Source organism: Leptidea sinapis, chromosome 1 (genome assembly GCF_905404315.1).
Source record: "Leptidea sinapis chromosome 1, ilLepSina1.1, whole genome shotgun sequence".
Taxonomy (NCBI): Eukaryota; Metazoa; Arthropoda; class Insecta; order Lepidoptera; family Pieridae; genus Leptidea; species Leptidea sinapis.
In genome coordinates, this window is record NC_066265.1 from 31,847,089 (window position 1) to 31,860,429 (window position 13,341).

A 13,341-nucleotide genomic window follows, 5' to 3' on the forward strand; every position below is an offset into this window, starting at 1 on the left:
GGATATTTGAAGAGTACCTGCACCTGATAAAACACCTTTGATAACAGTTCGGTTTGCATTGTCGTGTATTTGTGTGAGCACGTTTGTGGAAATATGAGTGTTGTGAAATAGTGGTTGCATTCATGCGTTTTATTGAACCATGGCATATCCAATGTATGAAGTGGATTGGAGTGTGCTACCTCCAGAACAAAATAGAAGGTAGGTGACGTGAAATACCTACGTGGTCCACAGGCTATGGGTGTAGCTTTTAGCTACCACTTAACAGAGAATCCCTAGAAACGTCTTATTAGTCAGGGAAATTTCTTTTTTCGTGTTCAATAACATTTTTATATATTATATATTTTATGTGAATCAGATTTTTAACTAGTTCATTGTAGTTCGCCGACATGTACACCAATTACCAACATAACAATGTTGCCGCATTTTTATGCGTATAACTACTATTACATTTTAAATAAATATAATCTACTTGAATAGTATATTATTCAGTGTTTTGGTTTTAATGAATTATACTGCGTTAAATTAAAACAAATTTATTTTTCCATCCATTTTAATGAATAATCACAGATTACCAAAGAAAATTGGATACCTGTACCTAACGAATGAAAGAGCAAGACTACTAATGGTAAAAGGAGACAATATTATTATGTCCTGTCATGTCGGCCATGTTGGATTTCTTGCAACGCAGGAAATGTCAGCTGGCGGTTATCATTTTACTTTTTCGTAAAAATCTGTGATAAATTATTTAATAAGAAAGTATAATTACTTTGTTACAATCAGTAAAATTGCTATTCATATACATGGTATTTAAACAAAAATGAAAATATGATTTTGTTTTGTCAAAGGTGGCATGCGATTTCACCTGCATTTTTAGGAATTGTGACGCGATAAAATGTTAAAAACTCCCCATTTAGTGTTGTGATTACTCTTTATTTCGGTATTGTTATTATTTCAGTGTTTTTATGTAATTATTTTTAACGAAAGTGTTAATTTTCGTGGTCCCCTATCATATCATTTGCACCTGTCGCAAGAGAACCTTGTGAGGTCTGAATAGACCTAAGAATCAAAGGAATCTATTTAATATAACTAAGATCAGTATGAACGGCTCGGAATCGGGGTAAATATTTGTTGCTATAATATTTAAAGTTTAAGTTATAGTACATTAATACTATTTCAAGAGTCACAGCTAGTTGAGTAAATAATATATCTGGTGTAGGTTGTGGTTTTAGGCCAATAACAACTTGATGCTGTTATTTCCCAATTTGTAATTTAATGCAGAAGTACCTAACATTGTGTTGTTTTAAATCATATTAAAAAATAGGTAAATAATGGTATGTCAACAACAGGTCCTTTAGAGATAACTCAGTTTTAGCTAGGGAATAGATGAAATAAGAAATTATGATTTTTGGTGTAGCTTATTGTTAATTTTAGATTTTTGTTACCTACCATGTTATAGACATAAATTCAATCATCTAAAATTAATATTCAATAAGAAATACATTTTTATGTAGAATAAAACTATATAAAAACATATTTCTTGACACTTTTAAATATAAATACCTAAAACCCAGTTTCAAGTTGAATAACTTAAAAAGCTTGATTGGGCATCATTAATTATTGTACATGTATTAAAAAAATTATGGATGGAGTAAATAGCAGACATAAGGCAAATAATATGTCATATTAATCCTTTTTTTTTATGGAATAGGAGGACAAACGAGCGTACGGGTCACCTGTTGTTAAGTGATCACCGCCGCCCACTTTCTCCCGCAACACCAGAGGAATCACAGGAGCGTTGCCGGCCTTTAAGGAAGGTGTACGTGCTTTTTTTGAAGGTACCCATGTCGTATCGTCCAGGAAACACCGCACAAGGAAGCTCATTCCACAGCTTTATATTTCTATATATATATTTAATATATTTCTTATATTTCTAGACAAAATTATGAGAATTAAATAATATAAAAGCTTAAATACTTCACTCAAATAATATGTTTGTGCAGGTTCAACCCCGCATTTAATATTGCCACCATAAAACAAGTAGTTAACGAAGCAATAGAAAGAGGTGAGTACCACAATGATAGCATATTATTTATTATAATGTAGCGGTTTGTCTGGTTTGGTCACTTTACTTATTATTTCAAATTACCTTAACATATTTCATGTATGATCATAAGTATCTATTTACTTTCTTATCTTAACTACTACTATACCATTGCTTACATAATTTTGTATCAAATAATCTTCCAATTATTCTCTACAACTTTATCTAAACAAATATTAAGATGTATATTATGAATATAATACATCTTATCAAATCATATTATATTCAGTTCAACATTAAGTTCTCTAATAAAATAACTTGGTTCAAAAAATAGAAGCGATGATACAAAAAGCGACTCATATTCGTGTTACTTTTATTTAAACTGAATTTCCTTTGAATTTGTAATCAACTTTATCATGACTAATAGGATTTTATTAATTAACTGCTTATTTTGTGTGGTATAAAATAAATAATTTATTTTTTATTAATATATAATATAACATTTTATGTAAAACATATTTGTAACTATATATTTATTTTATTAAAAGCAAAAGCTTATATTTACTTTGGCAATAGCAAGTTGAAGTGTGTTACTGCAGCTTTTTTCTCATTAATAATCCTTCTTGGTAGCTGACACTATATATTATAATTTTTAAGTAAATTTTATCTAACACTTTGCTACACGGAATTTAAGATCAACATCAGCTGCTTAAATATATAATATTATGACTACTCTTTATTGACACAATGAACAGTTATTGTAAGTTAAATGGCTGTTTTTGAATTGGCATTGAAAACATCTATTCAATACAATAAACTCTTTTTATATACACTTTTATGGTAACAATAGAATTTTAAATAAATTTAAAAGCAATTTTTCTCCTTTGTGGTAAAATTTAGCAACATGTTTCATTGATATTGTATGTTCAATAAAATAAGATAAATGGCCAGAGCTGTCTGGAAGAGATCAGTGTTCAGTGTTAAGGGCCTTATATTAAAATTTTTGTTTTGTTTTAAGCTTATATTGCAATTTGGTCAGCATATTATATTATATATTAAAATAAATATGGACTATGTAAATATTGTCCAATTTATTTATGGTATATTTTTTTTGTTAATTTACATTAGATGGATACAACAAATTAGATGCAATGTTTAACAGAACACTGAAGTACCTGTTTATTTAGTACTTCAACGAATACCATAATTGATCTTGGGTTTCGGCAGCAGCACATTCACGCTTAATTTATTTTTAACAAACGCACTGATCTATGCTTTTTGTGTGTGTGCCGTCCGTAACAGTCGCACCGGTTTCAGTGCGGATGCAGACACCTACTAGGCTACGGGATCTTATAAGGCAGATCAGAGCGGCTCGGACTGCGGCTGAAGAGAGGAGTGTGGTTAACAAAGAATGTGCCTATATAAGGTCTACATTCAGAGAGGAGGACAGCGTTTGGAGGTAGGATACTAATCGTTTGTGCTCACTGACTGTAAATAGCAACACAAGACCTATTGATTTATTCTGCCTATTATTATTGTTGTCCTGTTTTTTAATATACTGTGTAAGTAGTAGTATGCATTATTGAAAATAGTGGTTTTAAATTCCGAATTCAAATTCAAATATTTTTATTCAAAATAGGATTTAAAATAACTTATTGAACGTCAAAATCTACCACCCATTCAAAAGAGACTGCCTCAGACCTGAGAAGAATGGGCGCAAGAAACTCAGCGGGCTTTTTTTTTAAATATAAAATATGGATTACAATGTAATATCGTACAATAAACAGTTATAATTAAAGAGCCTGAGGGTGTTCGCTTCATTCCCAGTCCGTGGTGTCATTAAGAAAATCGTTTATGCTATAATAACCTTTCCCACACAAACGTTTTTTAACAATTCTTTTAAATTTCGTAACACATTTGTTTTGTACATTTTTTGGGATCATATTGTAGAAGCATATACATCGCCCAACAAAAGACTTACTAACTCGACCCAACCGAGTAGTAGGCATAACAAGTTTATGTTTGTTCCTCGTGTTAACATTATGAATGTCACAATTTCTAGAAAATTCCTCAATGTGCTTATGAACATACAAAACATTATCAAAAATGTATTGAGAAGCAACAGTCAAAATGTTTATTTTTTTAAATTTTTCTCTTAATGAGTGTGAACCCAAGGCCCCACAGGTCAACGGTCCTTTCATGCTCTGCCGATATCCCCGAAGCTCTCATGGATGGATGATAAATAATAAAGATGAAATGCGCGAATTAAATTGCGCCTATGTCGTATTATGCGATAACATAATATACAATTGTGATTGTGGATGCAATGCAGCCTAGTTCAAATCTACATAGTACTACAAAGTTCTAGAACAAAATAAGAAATTAAATTATTTGAAATATAAAACCGGGGCATTTGTATTAAATATCCCTTATAAGTCCCTTGAAATGAGCCGATCTTTCATAATAAAGTTAGAAAAACCGCATCCGATAATTTTATATTGTTTAATACATTACGCTCATATTTGGTAAACAATGAAGTTATGTTATATAAATTATGACGTGATTCAAATAGGACAATAATCGCCATTGTGGTATACCACATAATATTTTACGTTAAACTGTCGCGTTAAATTCTTGCGTCAACGTTGTTTGAGCATTCATTAATCACTTGTTTGATGTTCTTATTATAAATCTGATACGCCTAACGTTTAAAATATACCTAGTACATATTAAACAATATGTACTATGTCTTCTTCATAATACAACTGTTATCGAATGTATAAACTTATATTAGTTTAAACGTGTTTTAAGACTATTGAACTTTCGATAAGATTCTCTATTCATCATCGTTTGTTAAACTTCCGATAAATAATATTATGTCTGTATCGTATACGATCTTACCATTTCAGAGTAAAAAACTGAATTTATTCCATTTGTCGAGGTTTTGTCTTTGAAAATAGCTAAGTTACAATGTCAAAACTGTAAACGGAGCAAATAACTTCAAATTTAAGCGAGAATCTTTCAATTATGTAATGCCGGGACCACATGGCATTATCGCCAATGTTGCTAGATCTGGGTCGACTGTTCTCCAGGGTTGTCACGTGTAGTTAGTCAAAGCGAGCTGAAGTTCTCTTCTACAATCTCCAAACATACAGTTGAAAAACACGCTTGCCTTCCCTATAAAACGGCTGGTACAGCTTTTTTCTCATACTAAATACTCAAATAATACGCAGAGTAACGAATTCATTTCTAAGTATATATTTTGTTTTCAATATTGTATTTTTGTTATATTATATTTTATGTTGTATTTTGGAGTCAATTTCTTGAGTCTTTTGGTGTATATTAAATAAATAAACATACGCCAAATATTTAAACATTAATTAAATATTCAACAGGTTTTTTTTTTGTAAAATAAATATTTGCGCTAACTGTGCCCGCTACTTCGTCAGCATCGACTCATGAGCATGTCTTTGTTTGTCGGTTAGTGTGAAAGTTTACGCCTTTGTTAACTGGGCATGTTGTAATTCGATTACATTCGATAATTATCTGCGTACATAAAGCAACCACCAATGGTCTTGTAGCCTCTATAATCTTCAATAACACTTCTCTGTATTTTAAAATAAAATTGAATTCTCTTATAATTAAACTCGAATTGTCGGGGACCCAGTGCTCTGTGAACGGCTGGATCACTTGGCGTTGCGTAGAGACGTCGCTTCATTGTGTGTCTTCTATCGCATTTATCATGGGGAGTGTTCCGAAGAGCTGTTTAACCTGATTCCTGCCGCCGAATTCCACCTTCGCACGACACGCCACAAGTTAGGATATCATCCCCACCATCTGGATGTGTGGCGGTCCTCCACAGTGCTGTTTTCAAGGAGCTTTCTTCCTCGTACTACAATGCTGTGGAATGAGCTTCCTTGTGCGGTGCTTCCGGGACGATAGGACATGGGTAGGTACCTTCAAAAAAAGCGCGTACACCTTCCTTAAAGGCCGGCAACGATCTTGTGATTCCTCTGGTGTTAATCACTTAACACCAGGTGACCCGTACGCTCGTTTGTCCTCCTATTCCATAAAAAAAAATAGAGGTCGAATCTCCAGGAATGGAGATACTATGGAAAGGCACGAAAAGCAACTTAAACTTAAATTATGTACGCCTGCAATGGAAAATATTAGATAGATAATGAGCTAGATAGATTTGAAGTATATATAATAACACAACCTACTGTGTCGCAACTTTCAATAATCGTAGAATTAGTGTGAGTCACTTATAAAACTTTATATATAAAAAAAAACACACACACAAAAAGTGTCATTACAGACTAAGTCTACAGTTTTTATATAGTACCTAGTATAGACAGAATTGTAGTAAGCAACATAAAATTTTGGTCTTTCTGTAATCAGACACTGATAACAATACGTAATAAACAAAGAAGGTTGAATTTAAAATATACATAGATCGAAGAAAACATCGAGAATTATCGTTACAACTTTCCTCATCACTGCATCTATGTTTTTTTTATGAAAATAAGGAATGAGACGAGCAGGACGTTCGTGCCGCGATTATTGAAAATACCAAAAATTCTGAGCGGCACTACAACTGCGTTCGTTACCTTGAGATATATGATGTCAAGTCTCATTTGCCCAGTAATTTCACTAGCTACGGGGCCCTTCAGACCGAAACACAGTAATGATTACACATTAATGCTTCAAGGCAGAAATAGGCGCCGTTTTCGTACCCATAATCTAGCCGGCATCCGGTGCAAAGGAGCCTCTCTAGTGAAAGGCTCCTTTGCAAAACCCAGTGGTTTTCCTTGCTGCCGGCTACATCGTACGCACGGACGCTAAGAGCCGCAAAAATCAGGCACAGTATTTTTACATCTAGCGTGGTAATATGCAGCCTATAAAATTTTGGCACGACATGTTTTGTTATAGTTCCGGAATTACTTGCCTCGCACAGCCACTTTATGGAATCAATTACCCACTGCTGTCTTCCTGTTCGGGACTTAGGCACCTTCAAGATTAGAGCAGTATCCCACCTTAAAGGCAGCTACGTATCTCTTGATCGCTGGTGTTGTGGATGTTCATCTTACCTCAGCACACCCCATCACGTAAGCACCTTTCCCGTTTGCCCACTCTTATATAAAATAAATCGAGTTTCCCTATTCACCCATACAATAAAACAGACTATAGTTTGGAAGTATCTATCCCCGGGCATCGGGTTCTCTTAAGTTCTGTTTACTATTATTATTCTATATATATATATATTATGAAAAAGGTCTTTGTTTGAGGCTAAACCACTGATCGCATCGACATGAAACTACCACGATAGAGTAAATAAAATTTAATTTATTTCCTTTTAAAATTCGCCTAGTGAAGCGGGTGGAACGGCTAGTATATTTATAAACGTGAATGTTGTGTCTGCGGCAGATGTCGCAACATCGCGAAGCTCCTGTACATCCACATGCTGGGATACCCAGCGCACTTCGGGCAGCTGGAGTGCCTCAAGTTGATTGCGAGCCCGCGCTTCACGGACAAGCGGGTGGGTTACCTTGGCGCCATGCTCCTGTTGGATGAACGGCAAGACGTGCACCTGCTCATCACCAACTGCTTAAAAAAGTAAGTCAACATAGTCTTCTAAATCAAATTCAAATATTTTTATTCAAAATAGGATGTGAAATCACTTATTGAAAGTCAAAAAACTACCACCCATTCCAAAACGAATGCCTCAGGCCTGAGAAGAATGGCGCAACAAACTCAGCGGGCTTTTTTTTCATCAAAAATATGTTTTACTATTAAAGTAACATTTACAAAGTAACATTGTACAATTAAACTTATTATTTAATAGCCTGAGAGCGGTCGCTCCATTCTCAATCTGTGGTATCATTAAGAAAGTCATTTATGTTATAGTAACCTTTACCACACAAACGTTTTTTAACAATTCTTTTGAATAACGTAATACTTTTGCTTTGAACATTTTCTGGGATCCTGTTGTAAAAGCATATACATCGCCCCACAAAAGACTTGCTAATTCGACTTAGTCGAGTAGTAGGCATTATAAGCTTATGTCTGTTCCTGGTGTTAACATTATGGTTATGACAGTTTCTGGCAAATTCACGTATGTGCCTATGAACATACATTACATTATCAAGAATAATCTACTACATAAGCGCATGTGTGATTTCACTTCTACGAATCTCATTAACTTTCAAGCTACATCAACGACTTATTAGGGGAGACCCGTTTATTGCACAGTTCACACACGGTACAGAGCTCATAAAATGTTTTATGATAGGTGATTGGTTGTCGTTAAATAGCAGCGTCTCCTCAACTTTTATCTTATCCAAATGTTTTGAGTTTTCCTAAGTGCTAATTCCGCCAATATTGCCTTAAAACAATTCGACACGACGTGTTTCGCCTCTACACGAGCCATCCTCAGGACATGTTGACTCGCCAAACTCTGGCACGAGTCTCGTGCGAGGCGAAACACGTGTCGAATTGTTTTTAGGCAAATATTGGCGGAATTAACACTAAGGAAAACTCAAAACATTTGGATAATTATGGATTTCCGCAAAGTAACGCCTACTTTAATAAATTTAACTTTTATCTTGTCGGCTAACCCCCTTATTCATAATAGTCTGCTAACTTAAAGCATTGCTAATTCTCACTCTGTCTTCTTCTATTGACTTAAGTCAGAATGAGAAAAAACACTCCTAAGCGGCTGTTTAAAGTTAGCGGACCATTATAATTAAGGGGGTAAGGTGTAACGGAGAACAGTCTGTTATATCTTGTTACTACGAAATAAATTATATATTCCTTCTAAGGTACTGTTAACTTATATATTCATTATTATTATTGGTGTAATTTTGTGGAAATCTACAAATATCTAAATATGATAATTAAGGCTGGGGACCGAGCCAACGGCCTTGAGGAATCGGTCGAAGCTAGGTTACCTCTCTCGCAAAACATCGCCATAGATTTAATTCAGAAAAAGAAGCATTTTTAATTTATTACAAACATTATACAATTTTCTTCATAAAAATAACAAAACTATGTCATTTTAAATAGTATTGGTAAACAGTAAATAATTTTTCATACAATTTTTTTCTAGATTGAATGATTAGTAGATTCCAACTGTAAAAGTTAGGGGGTACTTTGGTGATATTTTTCGCAATGTCTATTAAAGATAGAAATGTAAAAAAATAATGAATTTTCTTCTCATATTTTGTAGATATATAATTATTTTTTGTAAAAATGAAAGCTTTATACAAACTGTTTAGAAATGTTTTCAATTATGCGCTATTTTAGCGATTTCTTGGGATGTCTTTAATAGCGAAATTAACTTTTAAAATTAAGGTCATCCTTAAAAGTTAAGCTAAGACTTGTTAGTCTATCCCACCGAAATCTATATGATCTAGTGATGGTTATTTTTTTGATTTCCAAGCCTTGCTTGAAAGTCTCAAGTGTCGGCGCCATAGTAGAATTTCGAGAAGACCATAGCTCGCACATTATGTATATGATCACCTATATTAATGCACTAGCTGACCCGGCAAACGTTGTTTTGCCAAATAAAGTATAATTCACGCGATAGTTTTATAAGTAATAAAATATTGCCTATATTATAGCCTGTACATCATTTTGTTCTATTGTCAATTGTTTTTGCAGCGCACGCAAAAATAGGTTTAGGATTTTACACCTTGTGTTACAAAATAGCAATTTTATTACGGATCCCTAATTTTGAAACACTGAAAGAATCATTCAAATCGGACCAGTAGTACCAGAGATTAGCGCGTTCAAACAAACAAACAAACAAACAAACACTGCAGCTTTATAATATTAGTATAGATTATTAATACATTCTAATGGCGAAACGAACTTCTTAAATATTCAGTATATTTAAGAAGCGTAATTCGTTTAGTTAGAAGTTCCGATCAGCGTCGTAATACAATAATTGTATAACGCCTATATAATATAATAATTATTATTAATGTAATGGGGTGTGGTAACCATCTTGGTAATCTTAAAAATATCAACAAAATTCAAAAGTTTCAGAAAGTTTCTTTAACAAAGTAGATTTCATACCACTCGTATATAATGATATAACAAGAAGTACTTTTTAAATATTTTTTAATGAGGTTAGGTGTCTAGGTCTTTATTCCTTTGAATTAAAAGCACCATTAGATTTAGTACGAGAGTAGCAGAATATTGTCGTATTTCGAAAAAGTGGGTACTGGGTACTGTGGGTCCCCTTGCGAATTGTAATACTCAACAGTCATAGCGAACCATTCAAACGTCCGACCTTTGCTTTATTTAGAACAAATCCCCCGGCGGCCTTTGTGTTAGTTGGGACAAGGATATGAGCACAAAGGCCATTGTTACCGAATGAGACCTAAATTAAAGGAGAATCCTTCTTATAAAGCTTGTCATTGACTGGTAATGGTGTGGCTGTATCCTGTAGAACATTGACTTGTCATTAAAATGAGGATAATATATTTGGCGGTTTATATTTTATTTGACAAACAGGTACCTATTGCCGAAAGGAAACCGGAGAATATATTGTCATTTTAATATAATGAGAGGATAGGACGACAGTAGCACGTAAAGGAACCATATTTAGGAATATATAGGTACTATACCTCAGATCATATTTTACATTATGACACTACTATTATATATTTTTTTATGAAAATAAGGAAGACGAGCAGGACGTTCAGCTGATGGTAATTGATTCTGCCTGCCCATAACAATCCAGTGCCGCTCAAGATTATTGATAAACCCAAAAATTCTGAGTGGCACTACGACTGTGCTCGTCACCTTGAGACATAAAATATTAAGTCTTATTTGCCCAGTAATTTCACTAGCTAAGGCGCCCTTCAAACCGAAACATAGTAATGCTTACACATTACTGCTTCACGGCAGAAATAGGCGCTGTTGTGATACTCGTAATCTAGCCGGCATCCTGGTACATTACTGCTTTCCGGCAGAAATAAGCGCCGTTGTAGTACCCATAATCTAGCCGGCATCCGGTGCAAAGGAGCCTCCCACTGGTAATACCTATACATTGGCAATACAAACAATTTAGTGAACAACAGTGCTGATTATATTAATAATCTTTTGCCGAAACTGAAACAATCAAAGGAGCCTAACCAATACGTACCCTACTTAGAATGAAAATTTATTTCCGTATAGACCTGACAGCCCGTTAATGCGAAATCAATTTGTCAATGTGTGCGTAAGGTGGTTTCAAGGCGTGGTTGACTGTTTACGACTTGTCAATCAAAATCGGTTACAGTAATAATATATTCGCATGCATTTTCACCACTCACACACACACATACACACACACAACACAACACACGCCCTAAATTATATATAAAATAGCTTTTGTATTCATAATTTGTTGCATAACTTCCATTGTTAGACCTTAAAATATGTTGATGTTTGTTATTTTGACATTTTACATTGCACAAATGGGAAGAGACTGACCCCCATGTCACGGGCTGTCCTAGTTTGGGGGTCGAGGGTAATTTTAAGCAGAATTGTATGTTTTTTGCAACAAATAAAGATTTATTGTTCTTATTTTCTATCTTGCTGTATCTCCGTCAGAGATATTCTTTTCTCTTGCAAGCTTTGTTCGTATATAAGCGAGAACGTTAGACTAAATGTTTTTGTGTATTGATACTTATTACCAAACAATGAAACACCAATTGTACACTATTATCTCGACAACAATCCTGGCCTAAGACCTTGAGTTCAATCTCAGTCATTAGAGATTCAAATGTCTTCTTGCGGCTTTACTGGTTGTTGTAGTGATGTACAAGAATACATACAAATGCGATCCGGCGTCGGGTTACCACTGTACCGTGCGCATGTAAAGTGATACTCGTCAATGTTAATATTACCGCATGATGTGCGTTTATTTAATCTGTTGAAATCTGTAATATTTGCAAAATACTTTGACTAACGATTACACCCGTGTGGCAATCTAAATGTTTATCTGTAGATATTATATGTTACCGGAAAGAAATTTAAAAGTTTTCTCGTATTAAATTTGTAACATAGCTCGTAAAGCAACGAAAAATAAAATTTACGACCCATGCCTACTCGAACTATTGGCTCAGTTGGAAGTTCTCTCTATATAACTTTTAACTTTCTTCCACGTATAAACTATGAAATGAAACCGTGTTTCCAAAACGATACAACTTCATGTTACCTGTATCTTAAATTTCGCCAACTGTGTTTCCTTCGCTGAAACAGCAGTAATACTTAACACACTCCTTAATCTTTGTGACAGTCAATGCAAAGGGCATATTTGAGAAGCTTTGGTGATGAAGAAAAGATGGATTAAAATTAACTGACCGGAGTTTGCAGTGAGTTTGCTTTCACTTGTAGAGCAGCGATTGTTGATGAAAGATGTCTTGATGGGACAGTAACGTCGACGTGTTTAGATAATATGTTTACCAGTGGGAGGCTCCTTTGCACAGGATGCCGGCTAGTTTATGACTACCACAACGACATGTGTGTGATAATGTGTAAACATTACTGTCTACTACGACACCCTTCAGACTGTACTTCTTCGGCTTGTCTTAAACTGACGATAGCAATTGTAGTGCCTCTCAGATTTTTTGGGGTTTTCGAGGATCCTGAGCGGCACTGCATTGTAATGGGCAGGGCGTATCAATTACCATCAGCTGAACTTCCTGCTCGTCTCGTCCCTTATTTACATAAAAAACAGTTGATGTAGGAGTTTAATCCGGGATAAATTATTATTTTTTAAAGAGGAAACATTTGTGTTTTTGTATTTATGTTTGTATTTTTTTTTACACGAAAGCTACTGGACCGATTCCAAAATATTTCACCATTAGAAACCTGCACCTTCACTGAGTGATCCCTAATAAAAATGGAATAATATAACCCAATGTGTGAAAATGTTAGTCACAATAAATCTATCAACCCGTCCGCTGCGGAAACTATTGATGATAGAACAAAAAAGTCCATATATATAAAAGATATCATATGTCCAACTACTGTAGTTATGTCACTATATCACTGTCACTACGTGTAAAATCCTTTTAAATAATTATAATCGGACATTCTATTCAAAAGATATAACGAATTTAAAATGATGATGCTCAGAATATTGTATAAAAAATAGCGGTGAACTGTTACCCTCTATTTTCAGCAACACAGTAACACAAAGTGACATACGTATCGCGAGTGTAAGATGTAACTTGTCACGCACACTACAATAATAAACCTGGCCGGTTAACATGCGTTGGCTAACAGCAAGATGCCCTTAAGAC

General features: G+C 34.4%; 1 protein-coding gene across 8 annotated transcripts in view; it reads left to right on the forward strand.

The window, feature by feature from the left end:
• The first annotated feature begins 5 nt into the window (after window positions 1-5).
• LOC126972628 (AP-1 complex subunit gamma-1) overlaps window positions 6-13,341 on the forward strand; it is a 51,411-nt gene continuing 38,075 nt past the window's right edge. For 2 of the 8 annotated variants that reach the window (XM_050819918.1, XM_050821301.1), the window contains exons 1-4: window positions 6-198; window positions 2,001-2,062; window positions 3,344-3,500; window positions 7,469-7,657. In XM_050819918.1, coding sequence (XP_050675875.1) covers window positions 140-198; window positions 2,001-2,062; window positions 3,344-3,500; window positions 7,469-7,657 — 467 coding nt within the window. In that variant the 5' untranslated portion in view covers window positions 6-139. Of the gene's footprint in view, window positions 199-668; window positions 1,118-2,000; window positions 2,063-3,343; window positions 3,501-7,468; window positions 7,658-13,341 lie in introns of those variants that run through there. The other 6 variants (XM_050820615.1, XM_050822023.1, XM_050823493.1 and 3 more) reach the window with 5 other exon arrangements.